Consider the following 26708-nt stretch of genomic DNA (forward strand, 5'->3'; position numbering starts at 1 on the left):
TAAATCAGAAGACGAGGAATCAATCATTTGGGCTTGTATGTTTTGCATATTTTTATACAAATCTTCTCACCATTCTATCCCATCTAACACAAATTCTTGGCATGCTGAGCATGCAGTTTTTAGTGCCTGCTTAAATCCTCAGAAGTGAAATTGAAGATCACAACACAGATACCCAGAATCCCAGGCACCACACAGACCTGCAGAGAAAAAGAAATGAGCAGCCAAATATGTGGTTAAGGTTCTGAAAGAGGCAAGATTCACAAATGTTTATCATGATTGATGAATGGGGAAAAGATTAAGGAAGAATATTTAAGTCTTCAACTATCTTGATGTTAAACATACTGATTCAATTAGCACAGTAACTGTTAACTCCACCAGCAAGACAAAATAGTTTACATAAAATGACAGAAATAAGGGGGGGGGTGTTTACAATCAAGTAAGAGACTAGCTAGGTTCTTGAACATTAGGTCCAAGTTCTCATCCTGTAGAGAAGTACAGAAACGTACAAAGTCTTTCACATACATATATATATATTGAGCTCATACCATCACCAAGTCAGCTGTTTAAACTCAGGTCTCTGACCTAGTTCAAACTCTTCCCCACAAATGATGAAAGTCGATAATTATTTTATTTTTCTGAAGTTTTTACACTGTTCTTCATCTCAGGTGTCTGTATCAAACTGATGTCTTGAAAGAGTAAGTTATGGATATTTTTAAACATAAAAGTTATTCAATACTCCAAAACTGAAGCTGCATATACAAGACAAAAGCCATGGCAGAGCTGTAAAAACTAGAGTTCTACTGGGATTTATACCAAACTACACTCTTCCCAGATTTTCACAGCTCTCCGGAGAAACTGAAATGCATACAGCTCATATGCAAATGGAATCATCCTCATTCCTCTTAATAGCACCATGCTTGCAAAATGCATTAACCAGGGTAGTCCAGAATACATTGTAACAAAGTCTGGCGTGCAGCCTTGACTTTTTAAGTACAACAAAAATAATTTTATTAGTTGTACAGATCACGTTAGAGTACAAATGTTAACTCTGTAGCATTTTCATACATAAACAGTATGATTATTATCCTCAATTTGATCCATCTTCATATAAGGTTCATTTTGCTCCTTTTACAATATTAACTGATAGAAGAGGTGGGGGAAAAAAAAATCTATTTAGCAAAACACTATGGAAAACACCACTGGGGGGGGAATCTCCTGTTCACTCCAAACAGCAACATCAAGAGAATGGCAAGAAAAATAAATTCAAGTCCATGGTGAATTATTAATTCAACTGCAGGAAAATTCAACTACAGTATTAGGAGTTGCAAGCCTGGAAGCACAATCAGAAACAAAGTCAACAACAGTTCAGTAAACGCTAATTCAGGTTTCTCTTTCTACCTCTACGCCTGCTTTTGGGCTCCACTCCCCTCTTTGCTCTCAATACCTGCTTTCTTGGCATCTTTGGTACGTTCAGTACATTTCCCTCCTTCCCTCACGTAACCCTGTTCCATGTGGGTCCTGTGTTGTACTGCTGTTCTCTTCAAAGGGCATATGTTGCAACAGCTCAGAGAAAAGAAAAAGCCTTCCTGCTGCTCGCTCCTTTTCCATCAATACTGGTGACCTTGCTGCCCAAAGGGAATGAGCACACAACACTCCTCAAGCCAAACAATGAGGCCAAATTCTTCCTGACTGTCAGCCAAGTTAATGATTCTCTTAATCGTCAGAGTAAGCTAGGGTCCTATCTAGAGCAGAGACACCTCCCCCTAACATCAGCCACGCTTCTCCTGCCAAATTTTAGCAGAACAAACTCTTCAAATCTTTTTAGGTCAATCACTGCAGAAAGACAAAAAATTATCCCAAATTCCTCTGAAATGGTAGCTGGCATTTCCTAAAGGTATTCAGTCAGTCACAACATTTGGAAAATTTCCACCAAAATGGTTGAAATCAGCAAAATTTAAGACCCTGTTTTCTGTTCATTTAGTTCAGAGTGAAGGTCTACAACAGCAGAAGACTCAGCTTTCAGCACTGGACAGAAAGAGTATCTCCTGAAGAATAGTCTTTGTGCATCATTTCTTTCACCTCACTCAGTTCAAGGACTAATGTTTTTGATATCACAAAGTCAACTGGAATTTGACCAAGTGGGAAAGCCTGGTACTAACTCCAGTCAAGAAAATGAAATTAGGGTAAAGTTTCATACTCTTGAGGAATACGGACTGAAAATAAACTATACTCTTCCCACACATCCCTTGATATTATGTGCATTTCCTTTTAGTATGCAATTTCACTTGAAACATTTCAATAAACTCAAGCAGCAGTAAAACATAAGAACATAAAACAGTTCAGAATATTGGTTTTACCACTATTGCTTTGGAAGCCTGTTGCAAACCATAACTACATCACACTATTCACCAGTTTCTAACAACATGAAATATACAAATACAAACCTGAAAAACTGAATGAAATGTTTAAATAATATTCATGGTTGTATCACAGCCTCTGAGGCAACTTCAGTTTAGTTTGAAGTCTTTGCTTAAATAGAAGTTAAAATGTTTTAACCATTGTAAACCAATAGGAACTAATCTCTTTAGGAAATGAAGTACTAATGCAAAAACTCAGATCAAATGTGTCATTTAAGTCACTAACTCCAATCATGTTTTTAAAGCACTTGTAATGGGTTTGTTACCCTCCCTGGGAGGGAAAAGGAACTAGATAGACCACCTGATTCATATCGTGCCAGTAAGGTATTCCATACCATGTTACGTCAGCTCAGATATAAAAGAGCCGAGAAGGAAGTAAGGCTCTCTTCTCTTTCAGGTAGCTGTGTGGAATAGTCGGGCCATTTCTTCAGAGGAGGAGAGTGCTCTCGTGGGGAAGTAGTCTTTATTGTTAGTTCTTCTCTGTGTGTATAGTGTTTATAGTTTTTTTCCTCTTTGTGTAAATATTAAACCACCTTTCTTAGCAGCTTTGGTTTCGCAGTTGTTTTTTTTTTTTTACTTTTCCCTCTTTCCTCCTCCCCTCTCCTCCAGGGGGAGGCTGGGCACAGGCCGGTGGATACCTGGCATTCAGCCAAGGTAAACAATAACATTATTAAACTGCATTTAAATATGATTTGCCCCAAGGTAGGCAGTAACTTGTAACTTAAAAACCCTGTCCTTTTTAGACAGCAAACATAACAGGTACATAAAATCTTCCATGGTGTTTGTACTTACTTTATACCTCTATGCTAAAGACATAATACCCGTAGTAGAATAACATGATTCAGCAAACAAAACCCAGCATGCATTCAAGTCAACACTTTCAATAAGTCTGGCTAGTAGAAAGAACTGTTACTTACTGCTATTTCTCTGCATGCAGACATAGAAATTCCAGTACCTTCTATCTGCTTTAAAGCGTAATCTTTATCATCTTTCCTGTGAAAGAGAAAAAGAAGGGTTTTTTTAAAAAAAATTGCACCGTGAATTCTAAATGAGCTCCTCAGCACCATTCAGAGGACAGTTTTTAATTAATACAAATTCTGCATTTTATTTTCTTTTGATTCTTTACCAGTTTAATGTCTGGATATCAAGCTAAACCTTAACTACCATACTACCTTGATAAAGCTAAAATATGTCTGCTCTCATTACACCAAGATGATTTTAAAACCTTTTTTTCAAATACAATGATTAACATTCTTTCCTTATTAAAAAGAAAACAAAGCAAGCAATTAGTACACACTAGAAATAAGCCTAGCTAGGGTTGTATCTCACATAAATTTATTACTCTGGAACACAGTAAATTTCCCCATATTTTAATGAATTCTTGAGTAGCCCAGAACTAATGTCACATTAAAACATCTTTTTTTTTTTCTCCTACCCAAATGTGCCTGAAAATTTTATTCCTATCAAGCTAATAAAACTACTAAGATTGTGCAAATATCTGGTGGTTTTTTTTAATCAATCTGAAGAATCCAGAAGTGGGTTCCAGTGGAAGGTGTCCCTGTCCATGGCAGGGGGGCTGGAACTAGAAGACCTTGAAGGTGCCTTCCAACCCAAACCATTCTACAGTTCTATAAAATGTTTATTTAGCTTTAAACATATATAACACGTAAACAAACCACTATCACCTCCTTGTACTTGAACCAGTATGTACCTTACAGTCACTTATTTAAAATGCAAGCCTATTAGTAACTCCAGCCACCAAAAGCAAAATGAAGAAGAGATACACTGCAGCAAAAGAAGATACTGAACTCTTGCCCATTCTCAGCCTCAAAGACTTAAAACTTTTAAGAGATGGAATGCTTGTCCTTCCCACTTGTGGGCTGGTATTCACAGCACTCCTGGGGGGCATGACACTTAACAGTACTGCCTTCAATATCTGGAACACTAGTATAGCTTCCAATCTCTAGGTTACATAAGAAAACATATTAATTTTTAATGAATCCAGCTTTCAGAGTTGTGAAGAGTCATCCTAAAAAAATGCAACTCGAATATCCGAAAGGCAAATAAAACCAAACTGTAGCTAAGCATTGAAAACATATACACTTGTTTCCTGCAGCTCTTGCTAACTATTTGCAAGGCTTCGAATTGCTTTCTTCCTTCCTGAAACACATGCCTTCCCCTATTCATCACTACCTAGGGAAGAGAGAAGAAGTGAAAAATGAATGGACAAAATCTGAACACAGCTCATTAAAAGAAAGAACAAAACAGCAAATGGACAAAAGCAGATTTCAGCAAGAGGCCAATTACATGGATGCAGCACGATAACAGACAAGAAAATACACAAGATCTGACACAAACATGAAAAAAAGTAGGTAAGACAATGACAGAGGGCAATAAAAAGCTTGCATATAATAAAACCTGAAATTTGCCAGTCTAGAACAGAAAGAGCCAATGCTGAGCACAAACACATACGTGGCCAAAACAAGGTGTTATACAATCCCTTAGTTCTCACGTTAAGACGAAAACAAGTTGTATGAAGCCCAAAAGCAAGAAGCTATTATGGTATTAAGCACATAGTTGAACTGTGCAACTCATGATGACAGGATATTACAAGGATCAAAAGCACAAACAGATATAAGATTAAATTACACAAATTTGCAGCTACTACTCCATGAGCAGCTACTGAACATAATCCCAATCTGCACAGAGATTTCCTATGTTGCTCACAGAAAAAGACAGGAAAATTTTCTCAGCTAAAAATTGTTTTACCCTCTGCCTTAAAATACCAATGGCTTGCAGCTGTTACTGGACAAGTGTGAAGCAAAATGGATTGGACTAGAAGCTATTCTCATTGCCCTATGTGCTCATCTACTTAGTTTTGAGGTGTTTGGAGAGATCTCTTTTTCATGAGCAGTGCTACCACACAGCTGTTACTGTTACACACATTACCACTGACTGACTAGGGAGCAAAACTGGTCAGACTAAAGGTTATTCTCATTGTCCTGTTGCTTATCTGCTTAGATTTCAAGGTATTTGAAGGAGAACTCGGTATAATAAGAAGTACTACAATGTAACTGGTGATATTACAAGCATTTCTGGTAGCACTGTCTACAACGAAGCCTGACATACATTTAAGACAGTACAACTATTTTTAATTGGTCAAATTTTTAACAAATTAAATATGGACTAAAATTTTCCATATCAGATGGCAGACCCTCTCTGGAAATTTTTAGAAAAAAGACCTCAGCTGTTTCCTAGAAAAAAACTGGAAAAAGACACTTTCAGCTGTGTTTGTTAACTCTCACAATCAGTGTTTTAATGCTGAAATATGACATGGTGGCTTAAAAACATAGCATTTGGTCTTCTCAAAGCAATGGATGAGTATGAAGTCTCTGAAAATTATTTTTCTCACATTAAAAGCCAGTTAAAGAGCTGTGATCCAGAGCTCCAATGCCCAACCTTGCTTTGCCCTTACAGTGACCCAGGGCTGTGGGGAATGAACTGATTGCTCCTTTCCTCTGCCCAGGTTCTGCATGTAGAAACCCAAAACAAGTGGCCTCTGCCCTGTCCTCCATCTATCCAAGTAGTCTAGAGGAAATATAAGCACGGTGAAAAGAAGGAAAATAAATTACAGTTTAGGGATAAAGTCCATTTTTAGCCCCACAGTACTCTCTCCTCCAGAATGTGAACAAACTAACCAAAGGTTTCCAAGACTTAAATTCTCTGAATTGTTCTGGCACAGTTGAGATACAAAGTAATAAACCAATTTCCAAACCTCTCTAAAATCCGTTCTACTTGGAGGCTGCTAACACACCATGGTTACCCATTACACCACTAGTACCAGCTTCTCTATTTACAAAAGCAGGAAAATCCTACTCCTACCTTTGAGTCAAGTGAGATTTTCTTTATAAAAACCTAGTGTAATTCTTTGTGAGCCAAGGGAACTGGGAAAGTGGCTTTTAAAGGGAGTGATAAGCATTTACAAAAGTGTTAGGAAGCCAAAAGAAAGGTCAAACACGATGACCGAGCTCCTTTTACAAAACTCAAAAATATTTTGCCAAGTCTGTTTAGAATCATAACAGCAGCCCAAATGGCTTCCCCAAGATTTTGGATAAGGGTAATTTCCTCCTCTGAAGATAAAGAGAGATGTTTGAAGATAAAGAGATGTTTGATAAAAAAAAAAAAAAAAAAAAAAAACAGAAAAAAGTAAGCAATAAGGGAAAAAAAGGGGGGAATAAAAGCCCTGTTTATAAACAACTTCCACAGCTAACTGCAACACTGTAGCAGCTCGCATTTAAGGGCCCTGCACCATAAAAGAGTAAGTGTTGCTCTTACAGCTTGAATTAAAAAATTGCCATCTTTAAGAGAATTTTTTATTATAATGTTGCTTCAAAACATTATTCTTTTTAAGTTCTACTAAATTTAGAAGTACAAGAGCACCATAAGAAACATTCAGTCTCTGAAAAAATAAAAATCAAAAGGAACAGGAAGAGACACCTGCTGAATGTGAGCATGTTGCAAAGTTTTAGTATTAAAAAGTCTGGTATTTCAAAGCCTAATTTAGAAGGATACTTTAAGCACAAATATGTTCAGCAAGTGTGAGAAAATATCCCATAGATGGAAAAAAAGGAAGTAGAGGAAAACCAAATTAGAGACATCAACAAATTGGACAGGCACAAGACCAGGGGGGCTGCATTCAACGGTGCTTAACGGAGCTGGCAAATGTCACTGCAAAGCCACTCTGTCATCTGCAAAAGGTCATGGTGCTCAATGGCAGATTCCTGAAGATTAGAAAAGGGCAAATATCAGGACCCTCTGAGGAAGGAAAAAACGTTCGTGATATTATAGGCCAATCAGTCTAACCTCAGTCCATGGAAAGGTTATGCAGCAAATCCTCCTGGGAAGCTATTTTCAGGCCCATGAAGGAAAATAAATGAGTGGAAACAGCTGGCAAGGATTTTCCAGGGTAAGTTGTGTCTGGCCAACCTGAGTGTCCCATACAACGAGAGGACTAGCTCTATGGACAGCGAAAAAGCACTGGATGTTACCTCCACCTTAGCAAAGCTTGTGACATGATCTCATCTTATACTCGGCCAAATTAGAGAGCCTAGACAGCATGCGGCTGCGTAGGGTTGAGCTGCTGGGCTTAAACCTCAACAAGCACATCCAAGATATACAGCCTTTATAACTAAATAATATAGTAAGTATTAAATTTACTAGGCTTTATTGACACGATCCAACCGGTTGAGACCAGAAAAAAGCTTCAAATTCTAAAAACATTTAAATGCATGAAACCCAGCAGTTATCATTGCATACATTTCAATGTATAAAGCTGAACGGGTATAACTCTACAGAATGAGATGTAACAGTTCTGTGAGGATAGAGGGTAACAGTCAAATAGCAAAAATTATGCGCATCACCAAAAAATAAATCATACAGGAAAACAGCTTGGTACAAAGGCTGAGAAATTGCATTATAAGCACCTGACTTCCCAGAAAGCACATTTAGGTCAAAACTTTTGTCAAACTAATTAGCACACACAGTAGGTCTCATCACTGATCCCGTAGCTTCAGGTAAAATAAAGACCAAAATCTTACAAATCATTCTCTCAAAAAAATCTGAGCTAACAGTGATGAAATGATAACCACTTCCACTGTTTGTAATTTCCTTTTTTCAAAACCTGCTGGGTTTCATATATTTAAATGTGTTCAAATGGTGTTGATAAAAAGAACTGAAAACTACCAATGAAGTTTTGCACAAGGGCTTGCTTTGGTTTGCCGCTCAAAGAACCCCATCTTCATCCACACACACACTCCTGTCCTTTGCGCTACAACCCAGGCACTCATTTTCCAATGGAGATGAGCTTATTCAGGGAGTGGAAATATATATTTCCAAGTTTTTCTTTGGTAGACTTTCTGCCCCATTAGTAAGCTGAAGTGGCCTTCTGACTGCTCAGATGAGCACTGGAGTTATCTAAAGGTATAAAGCAGACCTAGCAAAGTACAGCAGTTTCTGCTCACATTTAAGCTGAAGTTCAGTTATCTTCTAACCACTACTTTCTTTCCACGTCAGCTTGATGCAATACACTCACCTTTGCCAGAAAGCCGCAGCTAAGTGCGACACCCCTTGCAGAAGTAATTCTGGTAACTGGAAAAACTCACTACAGCTAAAGCAGTAAACTTTTTCAAAATACAGACACAATATAAACTAGAATTATGTTCTTTCCTTATAGCTGTTTGAGGGGGGACTTGAAAGTTACTTTAGCTTTACTGATGCTCTAAGCATACAACACAAAATTTGATTATTCTAAAGACACTTTATTTTCCAAGGGCCACTTGTGGGTTTTGTTTTGTGACCACATTTCAGCTAAAATAAGTTGGATGAAACAAAACTAGAAGACAAATATGAGCTCAAATTACTGTTTCTTCATTTGACTGCACTTAGAAATATTCTGAAAAATGTGGTAGTCCTATAACATGCATTAAGCCTACAGAAAATAGGTCATTATCTTCTCGATTATAAACTGTGCACTACACAACCAAAGCATGACTATTTTTAAAAGTTCAGATTTATTCAAGCCCAGAGTATTTAAATGTATTTACAACCAGATTAAAGTTTATCCCATCATAAATTCCAGCTTGTTCCTTTCAAGGAAAAAATCAGCCAAAAATCAGATAAAATCACAGATTCTGTCACGAAAGCCTCTTATGTATTAATATATGAGAAAGGATCATGAATAATACAATCCACTCAGAAAATCTGTGAGTCTGAACTACTTTGTCAAGCATTTCAGCTAAAAACAGTAGTTTACAACTGTTCTTCTCTCCTCTACAAAGTTACCTGCAAAGAGGTGATGAGAATAAAGGAATACCTCTTTCCCAGAAGAGGTGTGCAGAGAAGAGAATGAAGTGCAGCTGGCACGAGTTAATCTGCAGATGAGGATAAATTCAGTTCATAAAATAGTGCGACTTCTTATATATTTGTGCTTGCCACTAAGAACAGCACCTCCCACAGGTTTTAATGTAGCTGCCAGCATCAGTATGTGCTTTAGTGTCACACGCTCACAACAGTGCTCACTCCCAAAGGGGAGATTCAGATTGCTTCCATATTTCTGCAGTAATAAATGCTATTTACTTCTCCAACTTCAAAGATGAGATTCATTAAGTAAGAATAAAAAATGCTTGGAAGTATGTTAAAAATAATAGTAATCGACTATCTAGAATCAGCTAGAGCTGGATGGAGCCTCCAAAAAATAAAGTATCCCTGCTAAACTTGCATGTTGCAGAAACTTCATATTTAATTTCAATTACCCCACTGATCTCGTCTTTCCCTCATTTTCTTCCAGAGAAGTAACAAAAATATATTACCATCTTAATGCTAGGCAGCAAATATCTTCCACTTTTGTCAATAAATTCTACCTGAATTAAAATTTAACTTCAAAAATGTCTAATAGAAAGACCAATATGTAAATACTAAACAACTCAGCAGAAGAAAAAATTTTAAGATTTATCTCTAAGGTAACATTTAAATAAATTTGCATGGTTGAGGCTGGGGCTTTTTCCCTTTTCAAGACAGGTACACAATGCACAGAAAAAGGAGAGAGGGAAAAGACAGTATATTAGGAAGCAGGGGAAAAAAAGCTAGTTTGTGCTCTTGCTTATTGCTATAAGCCTCCCTCCCCACCTCCCCCATATAGCTTATCCTGAAAGAAAAGTAATGGTTCAGAATGATAAAGTCTTGTGAACAGTTTAATATGCAATTTTTATAAACTGTGTGCTTTAAGAAAAAACTTTTCAAAAGGACAGAAGTGCATAAGGTACACAGTTTGCGGATGAAGCCTATTTTATGGACTTCGATGTAATTTTACAAGATGTCATGTGAAAATAAAAACCCATATTACTCACCAAAACACTAACACAAAGAAATTATTGCAGGGGGAAAATGCACTAACAGAACCGAATTTATTAAGGGTCTAGCTAAGGCATCCATACTTTTTCCATTCCCAAAATACTTAAAAGACATGGCAAGACTGCTGGACCAGAACAGCATCATTATTCTCATCAGATAGCAAGGCTTCTGCTGAGAATATTTTCTACTTCAAAATAAATCCTTCAATAATCAGAGCTTTCAATGGGTAAAGAAAAGGTAATTTCCACAGCTGGAGGAAAAACCATCAACAGCAAGCTAATAAACACTAGGGCTTCTGAGACAGCTGATGTGGTGAATGTCAATTACTGATCCACTTTTTTCCTTTTGTTCTTAGATTTTTTTTTTAAATTAACGCTTTTCACCACAACAGGTAGTTTGGCAAGAAGTTCAAAGTAACCAAGTAAATTCAACGATGCACAGTACATGTGGTTCTTCTGATCTAAGAATTTGCTGCTGTCAAAAGGAAGGCTTTTTTTTGACATCTCTGGCCTGCTGCTGCAGAAAAATCCTCTCCTTTATGCCAGCTCTGATCTGTGCCACACTCTATGATATGATTCACCTCCCGCACTTCCCAAAAAGTCATCCACTTCTAAAAAAGAAGTTAACTAATGTTAACTAAGTTGATTAACATGAGTTAACTAATTCTGTCAGTTTACACCAGGGCAATGAGTATCAAAACCAGCACTAATAAACTATGTGGTAAGAGCAAAAGGCAACAAAGGAATGAGTAGAAGAGAGAGACAGAGATGGAGCAGAAAAAGCAAGATGCCACTCGCTTCACCCCCTGCTTTCTGATGGTGGTGAAACCACAAGGAGTTCAACTGGCCATAATTCAAAAAAACTGAAAAACATACCAAGCCAATCTTGACCCTAGCCCTGCAATTAACTCCGGCACAAAAGTTCCACAGAGAAGAGAATCCCTGGGATTTGATTACTTTTTCCTCCTTTCTCCCACAAAACTGTAATTTGACAGCCAGCCTAAAACTTAAATTTTAAACCACGCAATTATGAAGATCATGCCCATGAGACTAGTTGACAGGCAGCAAACCCAGACTCAAAGCTCCATGCTGCTTTATTAAAGGTCATGGTAGTTTTAGCAGTACTTTTACAGAAAGCAAAACAAGAGGTGCCAATGCAAATTGTCTCTAAAGGAAAAGATTGCTGTATTTCATCTGCACTTTCCTCCTGTTCTCAGATTGTTCTTAAGTCATCTCAGTATTTCTACCACTTCAGAAACCAGAAGTTGCATAAAGAGGGCACAGCCTTTCAAACCATCTGTTTTGAAAAGGAAACAACAAACTGGTCTAAAGCACTGAGCTAAACTGAAGAAAATCATAATTTCATTAGTTAACTTCTATGTTTGGTCCATTTTTCTTCAGTAGTCAAATCTGTGAGATTATTTGGTTTACATGGAAGAAGTTACATATTTTTTGCTTTAAAAAACTTCTGTGATGAGAAGCTTTTTAAGTCACAACTTTGCCTAGGAGCTACAGGTTCATATATTATATTTTCTTATTTAATAGCCCTTAATGGATTTTTCTATCTTCTCAATGACACTCATGATTTTAGAGGCTTTCCCTGTCCCTCTCTAAGGGAATAACTGAAGTTTTTATACAGACACCACTCAACATTTCTTAGTATTGTTGTTAGTCCTCCTTAGGTCTATTATACTCTGCCTAGGATGAAGGGATTAAAAGCGCCTACAATACTGAAAATAAGATTTACAGCAACAGTGACACTGTGCTTTGTGCTCCACTCCATTGCTGTGATTCCATTGCTCCAAGTCCTGTGATTCTCTCAGTTTTTTAGCAATTACATGCACTGAACTGGCACTTTCACAAAACTGTCATTATGAACTCCACAATCTTTTTCTTAAGTAATAAAAAACTCAGAGACTACAGCTGTGTGCATATAAAGAAAGGACCATTTTCCCAAATACATCCCTCCACATGGGGTATGACATGTTATTGGAGGAAGACTTTGTGATCAATATCATGAGGACCAAGTCTTCATGATCAGTCCTTGCCTTCATTATCCCAAGTAACACTCACTCATCAGCAAAGCTGCTTCCCAACTATTTATGACAAGTGATTTCCAAACAAAACTTCTGAGCAGCATAGATTACTGAGAGATACCACTAATAACCTCTCACCATTAATTCACATCTCTAGTTTCTCCATCCAGAGGAGGACTGCCTCTAAGTTCAGCTTAAGTCTTTGGTAGCTGACTTAACAGAATGTCTTTTGGAAATCTAGCTAGATTACATCAACTGCATTGCCCTAATCTCCATTGATGGATATTAAGAGACTTATAAAGTGCTGAATGTGTTTTTAAAGGCTGTTGTCTCTTCATCTCAGCACTTTTCATGTGTCCACTATCTCTGCTCTTGGTTCACCTTACCAGTTAGTAGTTTTCACTCTTCCAAAAAGTCCTTTTAAAAGCTGATCTCACTACTGCCCCTTTCCAGTCTTTCCTAACTGGGTCAATTTAAAGCACACGGTTATGCTTTCTGGTTAGAAGTTTGCTCCTTCACACATCTCACCTTGACAACTGACTGCTCTTCAGTTTATTCAAACAGGCCTTTTCCCAAACCCTGCAGTTTGAGTCAGATCCCCCAATGAATGCCTTCACCTCCAGTCTTTTAAGTTCTTTCACAATGCATGGACAAAGTAACAGCTTTTCTCTTGCTGTCCTTTCATCTTCTATAAACACTCCTTTTATCGCTCAGTGGTGCCTTGATTCTACAGATAGCACTGCAGGATTGACGTATCAGAAAAGATGGAGGGAAAAAAATATTAATTTCATGCTATTCTCAAGTACTGTCTCAAGGTGGAGGGAGCTTCCGCGTGTTTTTGAGGGCTGGGGTAGAAGGGGGTTGCCAAGGAGGCTCTCATATTACAGTTTTACACTTAGCCTACAATCACCTTCTATTTCTTTATTCATCATTCATATTCATTTTTCAGAGAACATATCCTCACTCCCAGGGGTTTCCTTTATTTTAAGACTTCAGCATGTCAGATTTTTTTAACTGATGTGTTTACAGTGCATACTCACTCACTCTCACTCACTAAGAGCCCAGCAAAGCTTCAGAAGTGATTCCCAGGCTGTTTGCAACATTTCACCTTCTTGGCTCTTTTTCAGCTTTAAGAGGCCACCTCCTCCTATCATCACCTCCCTTATTTTCTAACCAAAGTGGTACTTCAAGCAAATTTTTTAACCTTGTATAGATTCAGGATCCTTCAGCAGCAAAGAACAAACCATGTTTGTCACCCACAGTCCTCAGTAATACCCTTTCGAATCTGCTCTTTCATCCTGCTGTAAGCCAAGTCCCAAGTCGATTCTCCCTCTGTGCGTGCCTTGACTAGCTGTTTCACTAACTACTCACTGCCACAAAGTTTTGTCTTGGCAAACCTCCCTGACAGAAAGCACCCACCTAAGTGAAATGAGGCTAACGAGTTGTTCATTGATGTATTTTCTGCTTTGTAGCCTTGCTGATCTGCTGATCCGACACAGCACAGGCAAACTAATCAGGCAGATGTAAATGCAGTCTTAATGATATTTCCTCCTTACATTTTACACACAGAGCTTTCCATGTTGCAATAGCTAGTCTTTTTTTGAGTCTTTTGGTATTTGACACTCATCTGGCAGAGTCACATAAGCTTCCAATTGAGCTTTTATAAAATCAAACCAACATAACAGTGAATGGCACTGTTAGCACATTTACTTGTGAAGGGTTGTTTTGTTCAACCCTGCTTAAACAGGATTGAAGTTCACCCAAAAGGAAATGAGAGATTTTGAATGCCAAGCTGTTCAAGTCCAAAAAGTTAGATAAGATTCAAATTACACTCAGGGACAAATTTGCTGCCTTGCTGTCTTGAAGTTCACCTAGGTAAAGCTTGCCCCACTAGCTTTTGTTGAGCTCCATATCTTGGCACAGTAGTTCCGTGAGAACACTAGAGCTGATGAAACCTGACTTTCCAAGGCTTCATTGTGGGATTATCCATTATCTGAATGCAAGCTGTAATTGGAAGTACACCTGCAGCTAAGGCTCCCAGCTCACAGGGTAAGGCTATGCCTCTCACAGAAAACATATCCTGGCCAGAAACACAAAGTGGAATCAAGGGATTGCTGCAACTCAGATCCTTTTGTATTCCAAGTTCTCAGCTGCATGTATTATTCACACAGACAGTAATAAATTGAGTCTTCTTTTTTAGAGCAACTCTCAAGTGTCCTTTATTCAAATGTCAACATCTTGTATGCAAGGTGTTACAAGCACACATCAGAGAGCTTTCCCAGAAAAACAGGCAGATTGTTTCAGTGACCTTTAGTTGTGTTCTTCCCTGTTCGAAAAACATGTGAATCTCTTCAAGGATAATTTTAATTTTGGATGTTTAGGCTATCATCTGTAGTTGAGAAAAACCACTATGTTCTCTTGAACATTTTGTCCTTTAAAAAGAAGTATCTGGAGCTTTAATTCTGACTTATAGTTCTTTTCCTGCAAATTCTGAACTGACTGCACAATATGCTTTGCCATACTACCACTCAACGCTCAAGGTAGTTAAGACGCAGTTGAATAAAAACTGTTGCCTCAATAGCAGCATCCTTCTGCTGGAACATTACGTATAATTGTACAAGGACTCTTTGGCATCCCAATATTCCTATGCTTAAGTCAGTCTTTTATTAGGACATGCAAAAAAACATGCAACAGGGCAACAACATCAGTAGAATTCCACGCAAAAAAAAAAAAAAAAGGCAGAATATTAAATTATCTATCGAGTACCTTTCCTATATAAGCTACTAAGGACTTCATATACTTCTGTGCAAAATCCAATACCTTTATTTGTAAAATCATTGGGTTGGAAAGGACCTTCTGAATTCAAACAGCTATTTCTCAAATGGGAAGCCTACAATACACAAAAGTTAGCAACTCATTCACAAGTAGGTTCATACCTAACAAAAAATTGTAACTATGAATAAAGCTATGCTGTAATCCCAAATGTGCCATTATGGGGCTTGACAAGGTCTCAGAAACCATTTGTTGAGCTTTGGAGGAGACAAGAGAGAACAGCAGGCTATTCGGCCAGAACACAAAACCCTCCTGAATGGTTATCAGCCCACACGTAGCAGTAACACACAGCATTACACACAGCAGTACGTGCCAAGATCCCGAAGAAAAGATGGGTGACATCAGGGGGAGAGGCGCATGAGAGTTAAAGCACTGGTGGGAGGAAGCCTGAAATGAAACTTTATTCCCATTCGTTCACACAAGACAGGCTTCTGTACTCCAGACTCAAGACTACTTTACAGGAGAAGATTACCATAAAGAAAGTAAGCCTTTTATTAGCAGCAAAATTAAGTATCTTGATGCTCCTGCCTCGGCTTCTTTACTTTACTTTGTCACATTTTAGCTGTATTGAACCTTAAAGAATATTTCCAAGACTTAAAATAACAGATGAAGATGAACTGTTATCATCATCTATCTAAAGTCACAATACAGAACTCTTAAGTATTTTATAATATTACAAACCCACTGGTTTTGTTAATATTTTAAACAAGCATAAAAAAGTGAGCTAGTTACATAGTGATTAAACAATCTTCATATTCTTACTCAGTTTCAAAATGAGAATTCTGAATACATCCCTTCAGCATGGGCCCTTTTGTCATATTCCAAATGTTTAAGATCTGGAAGTTCCTCTTTCCCCAACACATGCCCAGAAAGCAAAACATTTTAACCTCAAATCATTTGAGCTGAAGAAATCTAAGATTCTTCACGGCAGCAAACTGGCAGAAGACATGTAGATTATTACTTCCGTACAACACATTACTTACCTCGTCCTAAGAAACAGCCCTAGCTGCAAGCATACTTTCAATCTGAATTTGCATTTAGACAGTGGATAACTCCACAATAAAGCAAACACCCTTGGGGAGGAGAACAAATACATCAGGTTTCATAAATGTCATCACTCACGTTACTACTGTGCAAACTACAAAAAGGTGCAATCAGAACTAGTGCGGTCTGTGTAAATTTAAGACAGCAAGGCTGGAAGTCCATCATCATTTTCCAGTATCTCAAAAGTAGCTGGTACCTCAGATCCCTTTGTGGAGGGACTCTGTACAGACACAGAATTCTTTGGGTTTTAGAAATACAGATGTTATTAGTATGTAGAGCTATAAAATTAAGATTCCTTTTTTTTTTTCCTTATGCTTAAGAGACTTCTGATGGTTTTGGAGAAATACTTAAAAGCTGTATTTTCCACAGAACCATTATCACATGCAGAGACCACAAACAATTTTGCTTAAAATCAGCAAAAAGGCTAGGAAATGCATCTGGATATTCATCCCCTACAGGTTATTTTTTTAGAATCTGAAAAGGCCAGCAAAGATCCTACAGAAGTATGAAAGGTGTTAGAGCCTCATCACACTCATCCCTGAAAGCAAGGGAGATGCTGCCCCTCGGGTTGTTTTGGTTTTTTTTTTTTTTTTTTGGTTAAAAATTCCCCCCAAAAAAAACATTATCAGATATGAGGAAACAGTCTCTCAAAATCTGCTTTCAACCTGTTCACTAAAGAACTGCTATTGCATTGCAAATTACCTGCGCTGTGTGTATTTCCCCCTTCCTTGCTTAGCTACCTCAACTTTTGTTCTGTAAATACTTTTCTTCAAATTCACAAAATTACAAAATTAGATCCTACTTTAATGCTACTATTTTATTTCTGCTTTCAGACATAAGGGGTTCCTTCCAGGTCAAGTCTAGAATTTTTTCCATAATTTCTACCTGGATTCTCAAAACGCAGTGCTGAAAACAAGAGCTGCAAGATCTGCCATCCTGGTCCAGGAGACTCCCAGGACTCTGACTCACCTCTCCCACCCTACTCATTCTCTAAGACAGACACCCAGTCCTACTCTACACCAACCACTGATTACAGCCCCAGGAAAGTTTTAACTCTATCACTTTTCTTCCTGTCTCCAGCCTGTTTGTTAACACAAAGAGAAATGCACTTTCGTAGTCTGGACCTAGTACAGCTGTACAAACAGGAGCTTTCCCATGAAGATAACGATGCCCAAGCTCTGAGTTGCTGAATGCTGCAGAGCCTCACAGCCACCTCCACTGTTTCTCTCACCTTCCCGTGAAGGGCAGTTTAGTTCCACGTTCATCTCCTCTTCCTTCACAATGCATTTTTTCAGTGCACCCAACAAACACACATGTTCTGCACTGTTGTCCCAGAACCAGACAGTGCAGTACCTGGTTTCCACTAGTACTCCACTAGGCATCCTGGTATCTATGGATAGCCACGTTTCCCTTTCACCTCCATCACTTCTACTGCATATTGTTACCCCCAAGTCCACTCTCGTGGGCATCGTTCATGACTGCATGCAACCTTCATGGCTATAGGCAAGGAAATGGAACAGTCTCTCCTGAAGTTCCTCATGAATTTTTCAAGTTTGGGGACATAAACCTGATAAGAAAACCCCAAAGAAACTATTCTCCAAGATGAGGTGAAGAAAGTAACACAATAGCTTCTAGCGTACTGCAGCGGTCTACCAAAAATCCCTCTTGCTTACCAAAAAAAAAAAACCCAGTACACATGTAAGAGCCCATTTTCAGCATGTAGAAGAGGAGAGACAATGAAATCAAGACAAACACAAGCATCAACTCTCCCCTACAACTGGCTTTCAGTTGGATGCTATGTATATACACATAGACCATTTCAGAGGGGCAAACATTCCGCAGTCATTCGAGTTCACCAGCCATTTCCAATTTATTCTTTTCATATTCAGTTACATACTAGCTAAATGTGTGCAAAAACTAGGATGGCATTAGGCTCCACAGTCCTGGGTAAACAGTTGGACTTTATGATCATAAAGATATTTTCCAACCTAAATGCCTCTAAGACAAATAGGGAGTTTTCTTACATATATAGAAGTCTAGAGGGTAAAATTACTATCTGGTAAACTTCAATTGTCTGTCTGCAACCAATGCCATTATCACTTAAAAAATTTTAATCATTTTTTAATATTCCCCAAACAGAAGACATTACAAGATCATACAATTATTTATGACCCTCTCTTCACCCATCCCCAAGCAGCAATACCCTGCATCAGCAGCACTGCAACAAGTAACTACCACACTTCTGCTTCCATGGCTTCCAAGGCAGTCATGGAAGGAAGTCAGAGAAGTTCACCTATCTCTCCTATTACAGACTCTTGTAGAAAAATTCAGATTAACATCACACTTCAAAATGAAAGGATTATCCTCTGCAATTAAGAACAAGAGGCAAGCTTGAAAGACTGTATGGCAAAAATACAGACATGGCAAAACATTTTATTCTAAGACAAAAAACCAGCACATCAGGCAAATAGTAAAGACTGAAGACAGTACTCTTGGTCAACACAAAACAAAGGAGATTCTGTAAGATGCACAAGGTGTCTCCTTTTAAGGCTGTAGTCCAGCATTTCTGTTGGCTGCCAATTGTCAGGACTAGTACTGACTATCCTGCTTTCCACTTCTTACTAAACTAGTTTTATGTTTAAATCCAAATAAAAGAAAGTGAAAGGCAACTACACCCTTCTGGAACTCAGCTGCACCTAACAGTATTAACCACAGCAGAGGTGGGAAGACAATCCACACCAGCAGCCCATGCACTGCCTCATGTCCTCATCTAACCACAGCATCTCAGTCCTTAATGACAATGATAAGGATCCACAGCAGAAAGAATTCTGTTCCAAAGAAAGCTGATAGGTGAATAAGGTGAAGAAAAAAACCAAAACCCCCAGTACTTTGCTTAGAAGGTCCTGCTACCCAGATCTTTGCAATTAATGTCCTGCTTTTCACTGTCGTGCTACTTGGCTAATGAAAATTATTCTGTCAAAAGATGGAAGCATCTCTGTATTAACTGGCCATTCAGAATTATCTGCTTCTATTGGTATTTCGGGTACACCGAGGAATGGCTTTTAAGCAGTAAAGTTGAATAAAGAGTCAGATTTTTACAACCACTTTGATACAGTGGCAAAACAACCACCTTTGAATGCCAAAATGGACACATCTGGGCTGTAACTTGAAAGTCTTGTGAAGTGCATATCACTATGTCGGCTGTTGTTGCATACAACCTTGCCATACACAAACCCAAGTCACTCTACTTTCGTCACGTTTCCACTGTAGTTTTCACATTCCAGCAAGACTAAAAGTCTAGTCTTAAGAATAAAGAAATGTTTCAGTTTCTGCTACAGTAGTTAGCAAATTACAGCTCTTCAGATTGCAATGATAATAAAGGACGTTGTTTTGTGGTTGAACAAAAAACTTCAGAAAGACTTTCAAAACAGAAAAATCAAAGAATACTCAAGATCTAGAGTGAATATATTACCTCACTGACATTTGGCTGAAAGCAGTGCTCTCTCATGACATGCACCTTCTGTATAATCAGCACTCTCAAAAACTATGCCCTGTTCCCTCATGAGAAATCAAGCACAGCAGTACATGCCCCCATTATTTACATATATTATTGTAATTTATAAATCCAGAATAAAACTACATAGAGATCTTTGGTGTTTTTCTTTGTTGTTTTGCAACACTGCTCTCATGCCCTCCCGTTGGCACTTGTCATGGGCTTCAGGCAGAAATGAAACACTAACTCATCTTTGCTGCAGGGTATGCAAATAAATCAACACATCTGTGACAAGATAAGATCACACCAAATAAAGTCCAAGGGCCACGGAAGGACTCACTCATCCACATGACCTTAAAAACCTATAAAGCCTGGAGCCACCTAACCAGGTGAGAAGGGAAGGAAACAGATGGAAGACAGCTAAAAGAGTGGTTTACCATAAGTATTTAAGAGCACAAGACTTCATGCAATACACCATGTCTACTTCATTATGTAGATACAGTTTAATTGGGAACTTTTTAACTACTATGGTGAAGGATCTAAAAGAGACTCAGGGCATATACTCTAAGAAGATAATAGCACATATTACGTACACAAATAAAGTCTGTGGCATTTAGAAATTCCACACTATTGTTGACAGGAGTCAGAAGCCAAAGACTTGCATGCTGGCTCTGTGGCTCTCACCACCTGCCTGTAATCTCCACCAACTGCTTCAGGTCAAAACAGTTAAAATCAACACACAAATATTCAGCCAACAAAAACAAACAAACAAACAAACAAACAAAACAAAACAACCACAACCATAAAAGCATAAAAGTCATCATCTCATGTCTATTAAATTAAGAGAAGACAAGAGTTTTTGGAAGTTGATAGAAAAAACTAACAGCATGAATTTCATAATACAACTCCTGTAAAAGCTCGATATAGAACTAATCAAGAAGTTCCAAGTCCAGTCCTGCTGATTCCCTTCTTACCAAGAAAAATTTTGACTCATTACAACTACCTGTGGTACTCCCAAACTCAATGAAACTCTCGTTAAAAATCAGTTTGATATAAACCTTAACAAAATAATATTATTTGATGTAATTCCATCAATACATACCCACAAACACAGACAAACTGCAACTAATCTATTAACAACCTTATGAAGGGCCAGAAAGTATTTTGAAGCGTTTAAACAACACAAAACAAAAAGACACCAAAACTCAGAATTACTTAAATAAACCAAAGTGGGTTTTTCTGCATGCATTGCAGAGCTTGGCTTGATCTCTAACTGAAGAGCTTAACTTCTACAGCAGAAGAACATTCAATGTGTTAGAACAGTTAGGCAGAAGTGACTGATTCTGATAACATTTCAGAACAGACACTAAGCTCTTATCTTTTTCCTTTGACAACAGGTCACACAGTTTATCTACACTGCATTAAAATATTTCCTTATTATTTCCTTATTATATTCAAATGCTGTGAAACAAGAATAGCACAAGCTTCTTGTACATTAGCCAATCCATTCATTATTTTATCTAACTTAAACACATTCTGCCTTCTATTTTTTCAAAGATAAATACTCCCCATCTCTTGTTTCTCAAAGTTTCTCTTTATACAAAAGTTTTTAAGAGATAATCATCATTCTTGCAATATCCTTTTAACTGGTAAGTAGAAACTATTATATGTTATATTAGAAAATAAGTAACCCAGTAATTTACTGGACATCTACTTTTCCACCATTCTGTTTTTTTTACAACTCATACAGACCCTGAAAGTTAAAAAAAAAACCCAAAAACAAAGGTAGATTAGATTTGATTGTTCGAAGCGTGCCAGTCCAGCACATAAATATATTTTCATAATGTCAATTACAATGCGTCAATATGTTCAAATGAAAGAATCTGTTCCCCTCACCTATAACAATGCTTTCAACACAGAACTGTAATAGCTGAAATATAAAAAAAAAAAAAATCTCCAATTCCACTGGTGTTTGGGACCAAGATCACTTTTCACAGTTCTTGAGAGTTTGAGTGTGACTAGGAGAGCACTAGTTTGCTTACTGTTGGTTCCCCACCAGTCTCACAACTTAAGTGTCTTTCCCAGAGACTACGAAAAGCCTTCAATAGAGCACTAGAGGATGTTACAGTTCAATACTTTCAATTATATAATTTTTTTGCTGTCATAATTAAAAAGTGAGATGCTGCCTAACAGTGACATTCAAGAGGTTCTTATTCTCATCCAAACCACATCCGATAAACAGGAAAAATGAGTATTTGGAAACACTCCAAATTGCCACTGAAACAGACAGCCTTGCTCCACAGAATAGGCCTCTCTCTCAGATTTCTGTCACTGTATCATAAAAACTGAAGGGAGAGGAGAGCAAAGAAAGCAGTGCAAGATCAATCTCATTAAAACTCAGCACCACTATGACGTTATCACACACTCAGCACATGGTTCCAGTTCCAGGAGAGCATGTACCTGGTGTGCTGCCCAAGCTGGGCCATCAGGCTTGCACGAGCAGCCCCCAGTGTCCTGCCACCTCAGTCTGCCCATACCTGGCATTTGGTTTCTAGTGAGCTTTAAAGGTGCTTTATCTAGTCAATAAAAAAAAATAAATAGATAAATGAAAATGTGTATATTAGTCCACTAATCAAAAACTGCTGGCATGTTTTCCAAGTCCAGTGTAACTCAAATAGGTAGGTTTAATATCCGGGTTCAGCAACGGTCCTGAGGGAGCACCCAAATGGCATGCTAAGCAGCCTTTATGCAGGAAATAACTGACATTTTCTGGATCAAAAAAAAAAAAAAAAAAAAAGGTAAACTATCCTACCACCACAGGAGACGAGCAACAGTTCCTTTATCTGAAGATTGATGTTCAACACACCATGCCTGCAATTCCTTCTCAGCATCTGCCTTTAGAGTCGATTGTCTTCTTGTATACTCTTCTGCTATAAAATTAAAGCCCATGAATTCACAGTTTGTTCTAAGCAGGTTTTAGAGCCCACTGCAGGTACTGCACTGATGAAAAAGACAGCACCACTCAGTAAAAAGCCAGGAAGATGCAACCACATAGACCACAAACTTAAAGTAAGAAGGATTAAAATAAAAACTCGAGAATACAATTTTGCTGCAGGCAATGCACCAAGTAGAGCTCAGTTGTGATGCCTGACACTCGGCTGATCCAGTGTTCAGTGGGGTCAAGTCTGGCAGCTAATATGTGAGGAACCCCCATGGAGCTCTACCTGGTGATCCTCAAGAAAGACCAGGTGAGACCCCAACCCTCACCTTATGCCAAAGGGCACTTCAAGGCTTTTCTGCTGGAGCAAGGTATGAAATCCAGGTTACACTGTCACTGGGTCATTAGAGCACGTACTTTGCACTCATTAGAAGGATTCTCACTCCATCAAGATTCCTATAGGACCATCCTCCAAAAGGTTTCTGTGTCTATCCAATGGCATACAATTAACTTCCTACAATTAGGACACACAGCTGCTATCTAGTTTTCAATTGCCATACTGCACCTCAGAGGCAGCTGTAAAAGCAATAAAATAAAAAACAGGAGGTGAAGACTGAAGTCGTACTACAGACACTGCTCCTAGTACTCTTGAATTGTATTTTTATCACTAAGGGCTTTAGAATACACATTTGCACAAACTGAATTCCTAAAATTTACTTCTTTTCTGTGTTCCTTCTATTCGTTAGACATCCATAGTAAAAGATGTCATTTAAGAAAAAGCTGCATCAATATTGTTAACAAAATATTTGCAGTCCTGCAGCCTGCTCTTCAAAGTACTCTAAAAATTACACTGTGTATCAAAAGACTTGAAATATTTGTGCTACTTAAAGTAAGAATTAGAACCATGTAACAAAGTTGAAAGCACACTTGTAAGCTCAAGGGAAATATAAAAAAGAAGGTTTGAGCTGTATAGATATTAGAAACAATTAAAAATGGGTTATTGATTGATCACTACTTACCATTCGGGGAATACTACAACGAGAGAATATTTTTTCAATATTTGCATGTAACAACATGCAAACATTGAAATCTGTTTCAGATACTCCCTGCTGAAAGACATAACGTCCATCTATATATTACCATAGCTTCAGGAAAACTGTTATTTCACATTTGCTTCATCGATTTAATTGATTCCCTTTAGTTAAAGGTATGTAAATTAAACCTTCAACTTCAATCCTAATTCCACCCTTATAATTTAAGATCACATATGTACAAGTATATCACAAGCTGCAAATGCATCTATGGATGTTTCTATTTTACAAATTTTAGTGACTGTCCAAGGGCAATTACACAGCATACTTAAAAGTTTTCAGAATCAGAAAGGCAAATGAGAAGTATCAGGGAAAGGGATTGTAAAGGAGGCACTAAATGAACAATAAGGCAAAATAAAATGGAGACAATACATGTTGCTCACCTTTTTTTTTTTTTTTGCAACTTTATTCAAATATCATACCTTGATTTCTCCACTCACCAACAAGAGAGGATTTAAAATCATAGACATCCTATGATAAAGCCACCTTTGAGTAAGTAACTATCCATTTTTAAAGCAAACAATTCCTTTTTTTTTTCTGAAATTTCTCAAAATGGCACTACCACCAGCAACTCTAAACAGCCTCTCCCAAACAACATTAAGCATACTGATAGTTTCACCAGAATTATGTCTGATTATGTGCTTCAGCAGTATCACATGCTGAATTTCCTACACATAGCAGCAGTCCACCACGCCGAACAGCCGCAAAGAGCCTGACACGAACATTAGAAATGTGGCCGTATCTTTCGGTACCTCAATCTATTTTTCATATTACAGATCTCCTTATCAGCACAGAAACCAGGGCTAGCTGTACCAGCAAAATTAGTACCTGCATTTGAGGAGACTTGAGGCAATAGCTTATCACAGTCACAACTGGTTTTTTCCTCTTAGCCTCCCAGAATCAAAAGAATTCGGGCAAGTTGAGAACTTCTCCTATGAACAGTCTGAAGGATGCAAATATAAGAGGTGTATAAAAAAGTAGCTACCTGACTCATACCACTAAACAAAATTCATGCTGAAGTAACTGTGCTGCAATTAATATCAACCTGTTTAAGACACAGACAAGATAAGGTGCAATCAGTCACATTACAATCATTCTATAGGTAATGGTTAAAGCATTTCTTTCTAGAACCAAAGCTTATGTAAACACGACTGAATCATATTTTGGCCATGACTGACCACTGCCTACTTTAAAAGTATTTTTTTTTTAATTTATGAATGTAAAAATAATACCCAGACTTTTAAAATACACCTTATTTTAATGACAGCATACAGAGCACCACTGCAATGAGACTGTAACAAAGAACGAACGTAATTTAAAATTTAGGAACCTTCTACAGGAACAACCCGTGCTTCTCCTGTTTCTCCTACTCTCTACTTCCTATTGTTCCGCCGTTCAGCAAGTGATGCCATGTCACGGACGACGGAAACCTAAATGACAGTTTGCTAGGTCTTTCTTGAAAACGTTTATGCCAAGAAAAATAATTTACTCAGGTCTGCATCGAGAACTGGTCATGCACAAAGGATGATTTAAAGCATTCTAAAGCCTCCAAAAGCACGAGCAGACTTTGGCTTCTGAAGCCGCCAGCAAGAAGACCCAAAATGGTGACTACAAGTAATAAATCATAAAAACCAGCATTGTTTAAAGAAAAAGAAACAGCAAAACAAACAAACAAACAAAACCGTTCTATGGAGCCGGTAGTCAGGCTTAACAGTGTAAGCCGCCACTCATTTACTCACAATGAAAACCCATTAAGCGAAGGGTTTTCGTCGGCCACAAAATCTTTCTCCCCAAATCCACCCGTGCTGCAAGCAGACCCCGTCACCGCGTTGAGGGGCTGCAGACGCCCGGAGTGACCCAGGGGAGCCAGGCACCGTCCGGCCGGGATAGCGCGGGGTTCCCGGGCAGGGATCGGACAGGGCCGGGGAAAGGGCGGCATAACCCGGGGGGCGGGGGGGCACATGGAGGGAGCACACAGGACGCGGCCCGGGGCGGGAGGGCACGGACGGGCCGGGGCCCGGGGGTGTGGGGAGCCGCGCTCCTCGCCCCCTCTCCCATTTACTCACCCGTCCTTGCGCTTGGCTTTGTAGACGTGCCCGTAGGTGCCCCTGCCCACCTTGCAGCCCTCGTACTCGAACAGGTCCTCCACCCGCTCGCGCTCCCCGGTCAGCTTCACCTTGAAATCATAGTCCATCTTGGGCGCCCGCCGTGACCCGCCGCCGCCACCCCCGGCAGCCGCGCCCCGCCCCGCCGCGCACACCGGGCGGCGGCAGCAGCAGCAGGACAAGGAGGAGGAGGCCCCCGCGTCGCCCCGCGGAACATTCAGCGGCGGGGCTGCTCCCTTCGCTCCGCGCCCCGAGCCCCGGCGCTCCTTCCCTCCTCCCCCGCCTGCCCCGCTCCGCGGCTCCGCCGGTGCCGCTGCCCGGGCGGATTCTCGGGGCCGCGCCCGCCCGCGCTGCCGCAAACCAACGTCGCAAACCGCGGCGCCTCCCCGGCCGCGGGCAGGGCACCACGTGCAACGGCCCGGCCCAGCCCGGCAGGCCCCGCGCGCCGCCGCACGCCGGGAGATGTAGTACGGGCGGGGCGGAGGGTCGTCGAGCTGCGCTGCATGCCGGGAGTTGTAGTCCCCGGGCACGACACAAGGCCCGCCATCAGGGGCACCGCGAGCAGGGCGTGTTCCCATCGCGGGGGTTGGTTATGGGGGATATGCCGGTCCCCAGCTCCATCCAGGCTGGCGAGGGCAGACTGGTTGGTCTGTGCTGCTCTAACAACTTGTTAGCATTGTTGAAATTAAGAGAATCCCACAACTGAGGACACAGAATCACAGAATATTCCGAGTTGGAAGGGACCCACAAGGACAATCAATGTCCAGCTCCTGACCCCGCACAGGATCATCCCCAAGGGTCACACCATGTGCCTAAACTCTGTCAGGCTTGGTGCTATGACCACT

At 39.4% G+C, this 26708-nt stretch overlaps 1 protein-coding gene across 3 annotated transcripts in view; it reads right to left on the minus strand.

Moving 5' to 3' along the window:
• CDK8 (cyclin dependent kinase 8) overlaps positions 1 to 26198 on the minus strand; it is a 72505-nt gene extending 46307 nt beyond the window's left edge. For all 3 annotated transcript variants that reach the window (XM_032679144.1, XM_032679143.1, XM_032679142.1), the window contains exons 1-2: positions 25825 to 26198; positions 3335 to 3410 (exon numbers count right to left, since the gene is read on the minus strand). In XM_032679144.1, coding sequence (XP_032535035.1) covers positions 3335 to 3410; positions 25825 to 25952 — 204 coding nt within the window. In that variant the 5' untranslated portion in view covers positions 25953 to 26198. The remainder of the gene's footprint in view (positions 1 to 3334; positions 3411 to 25824) is intronic.
• Positions 26199 to 26708: the final 510 nt, after the last annotated feature.

Source organism: Chiroxiphia lanceolata, chromosome 2, assembly GCF_009829145.1.
Source record: "Chiroxiphia lanceolata isolate bChiLan1 chromosome 2, bChiLan1.pri, whole genome shotgun sequence".
NCBI lineage: Eukaryota > Metazoa > Chordata > Aves > Passeriformes > Pipridae > Chiroxiphia > Chiroxiphia lanceolata.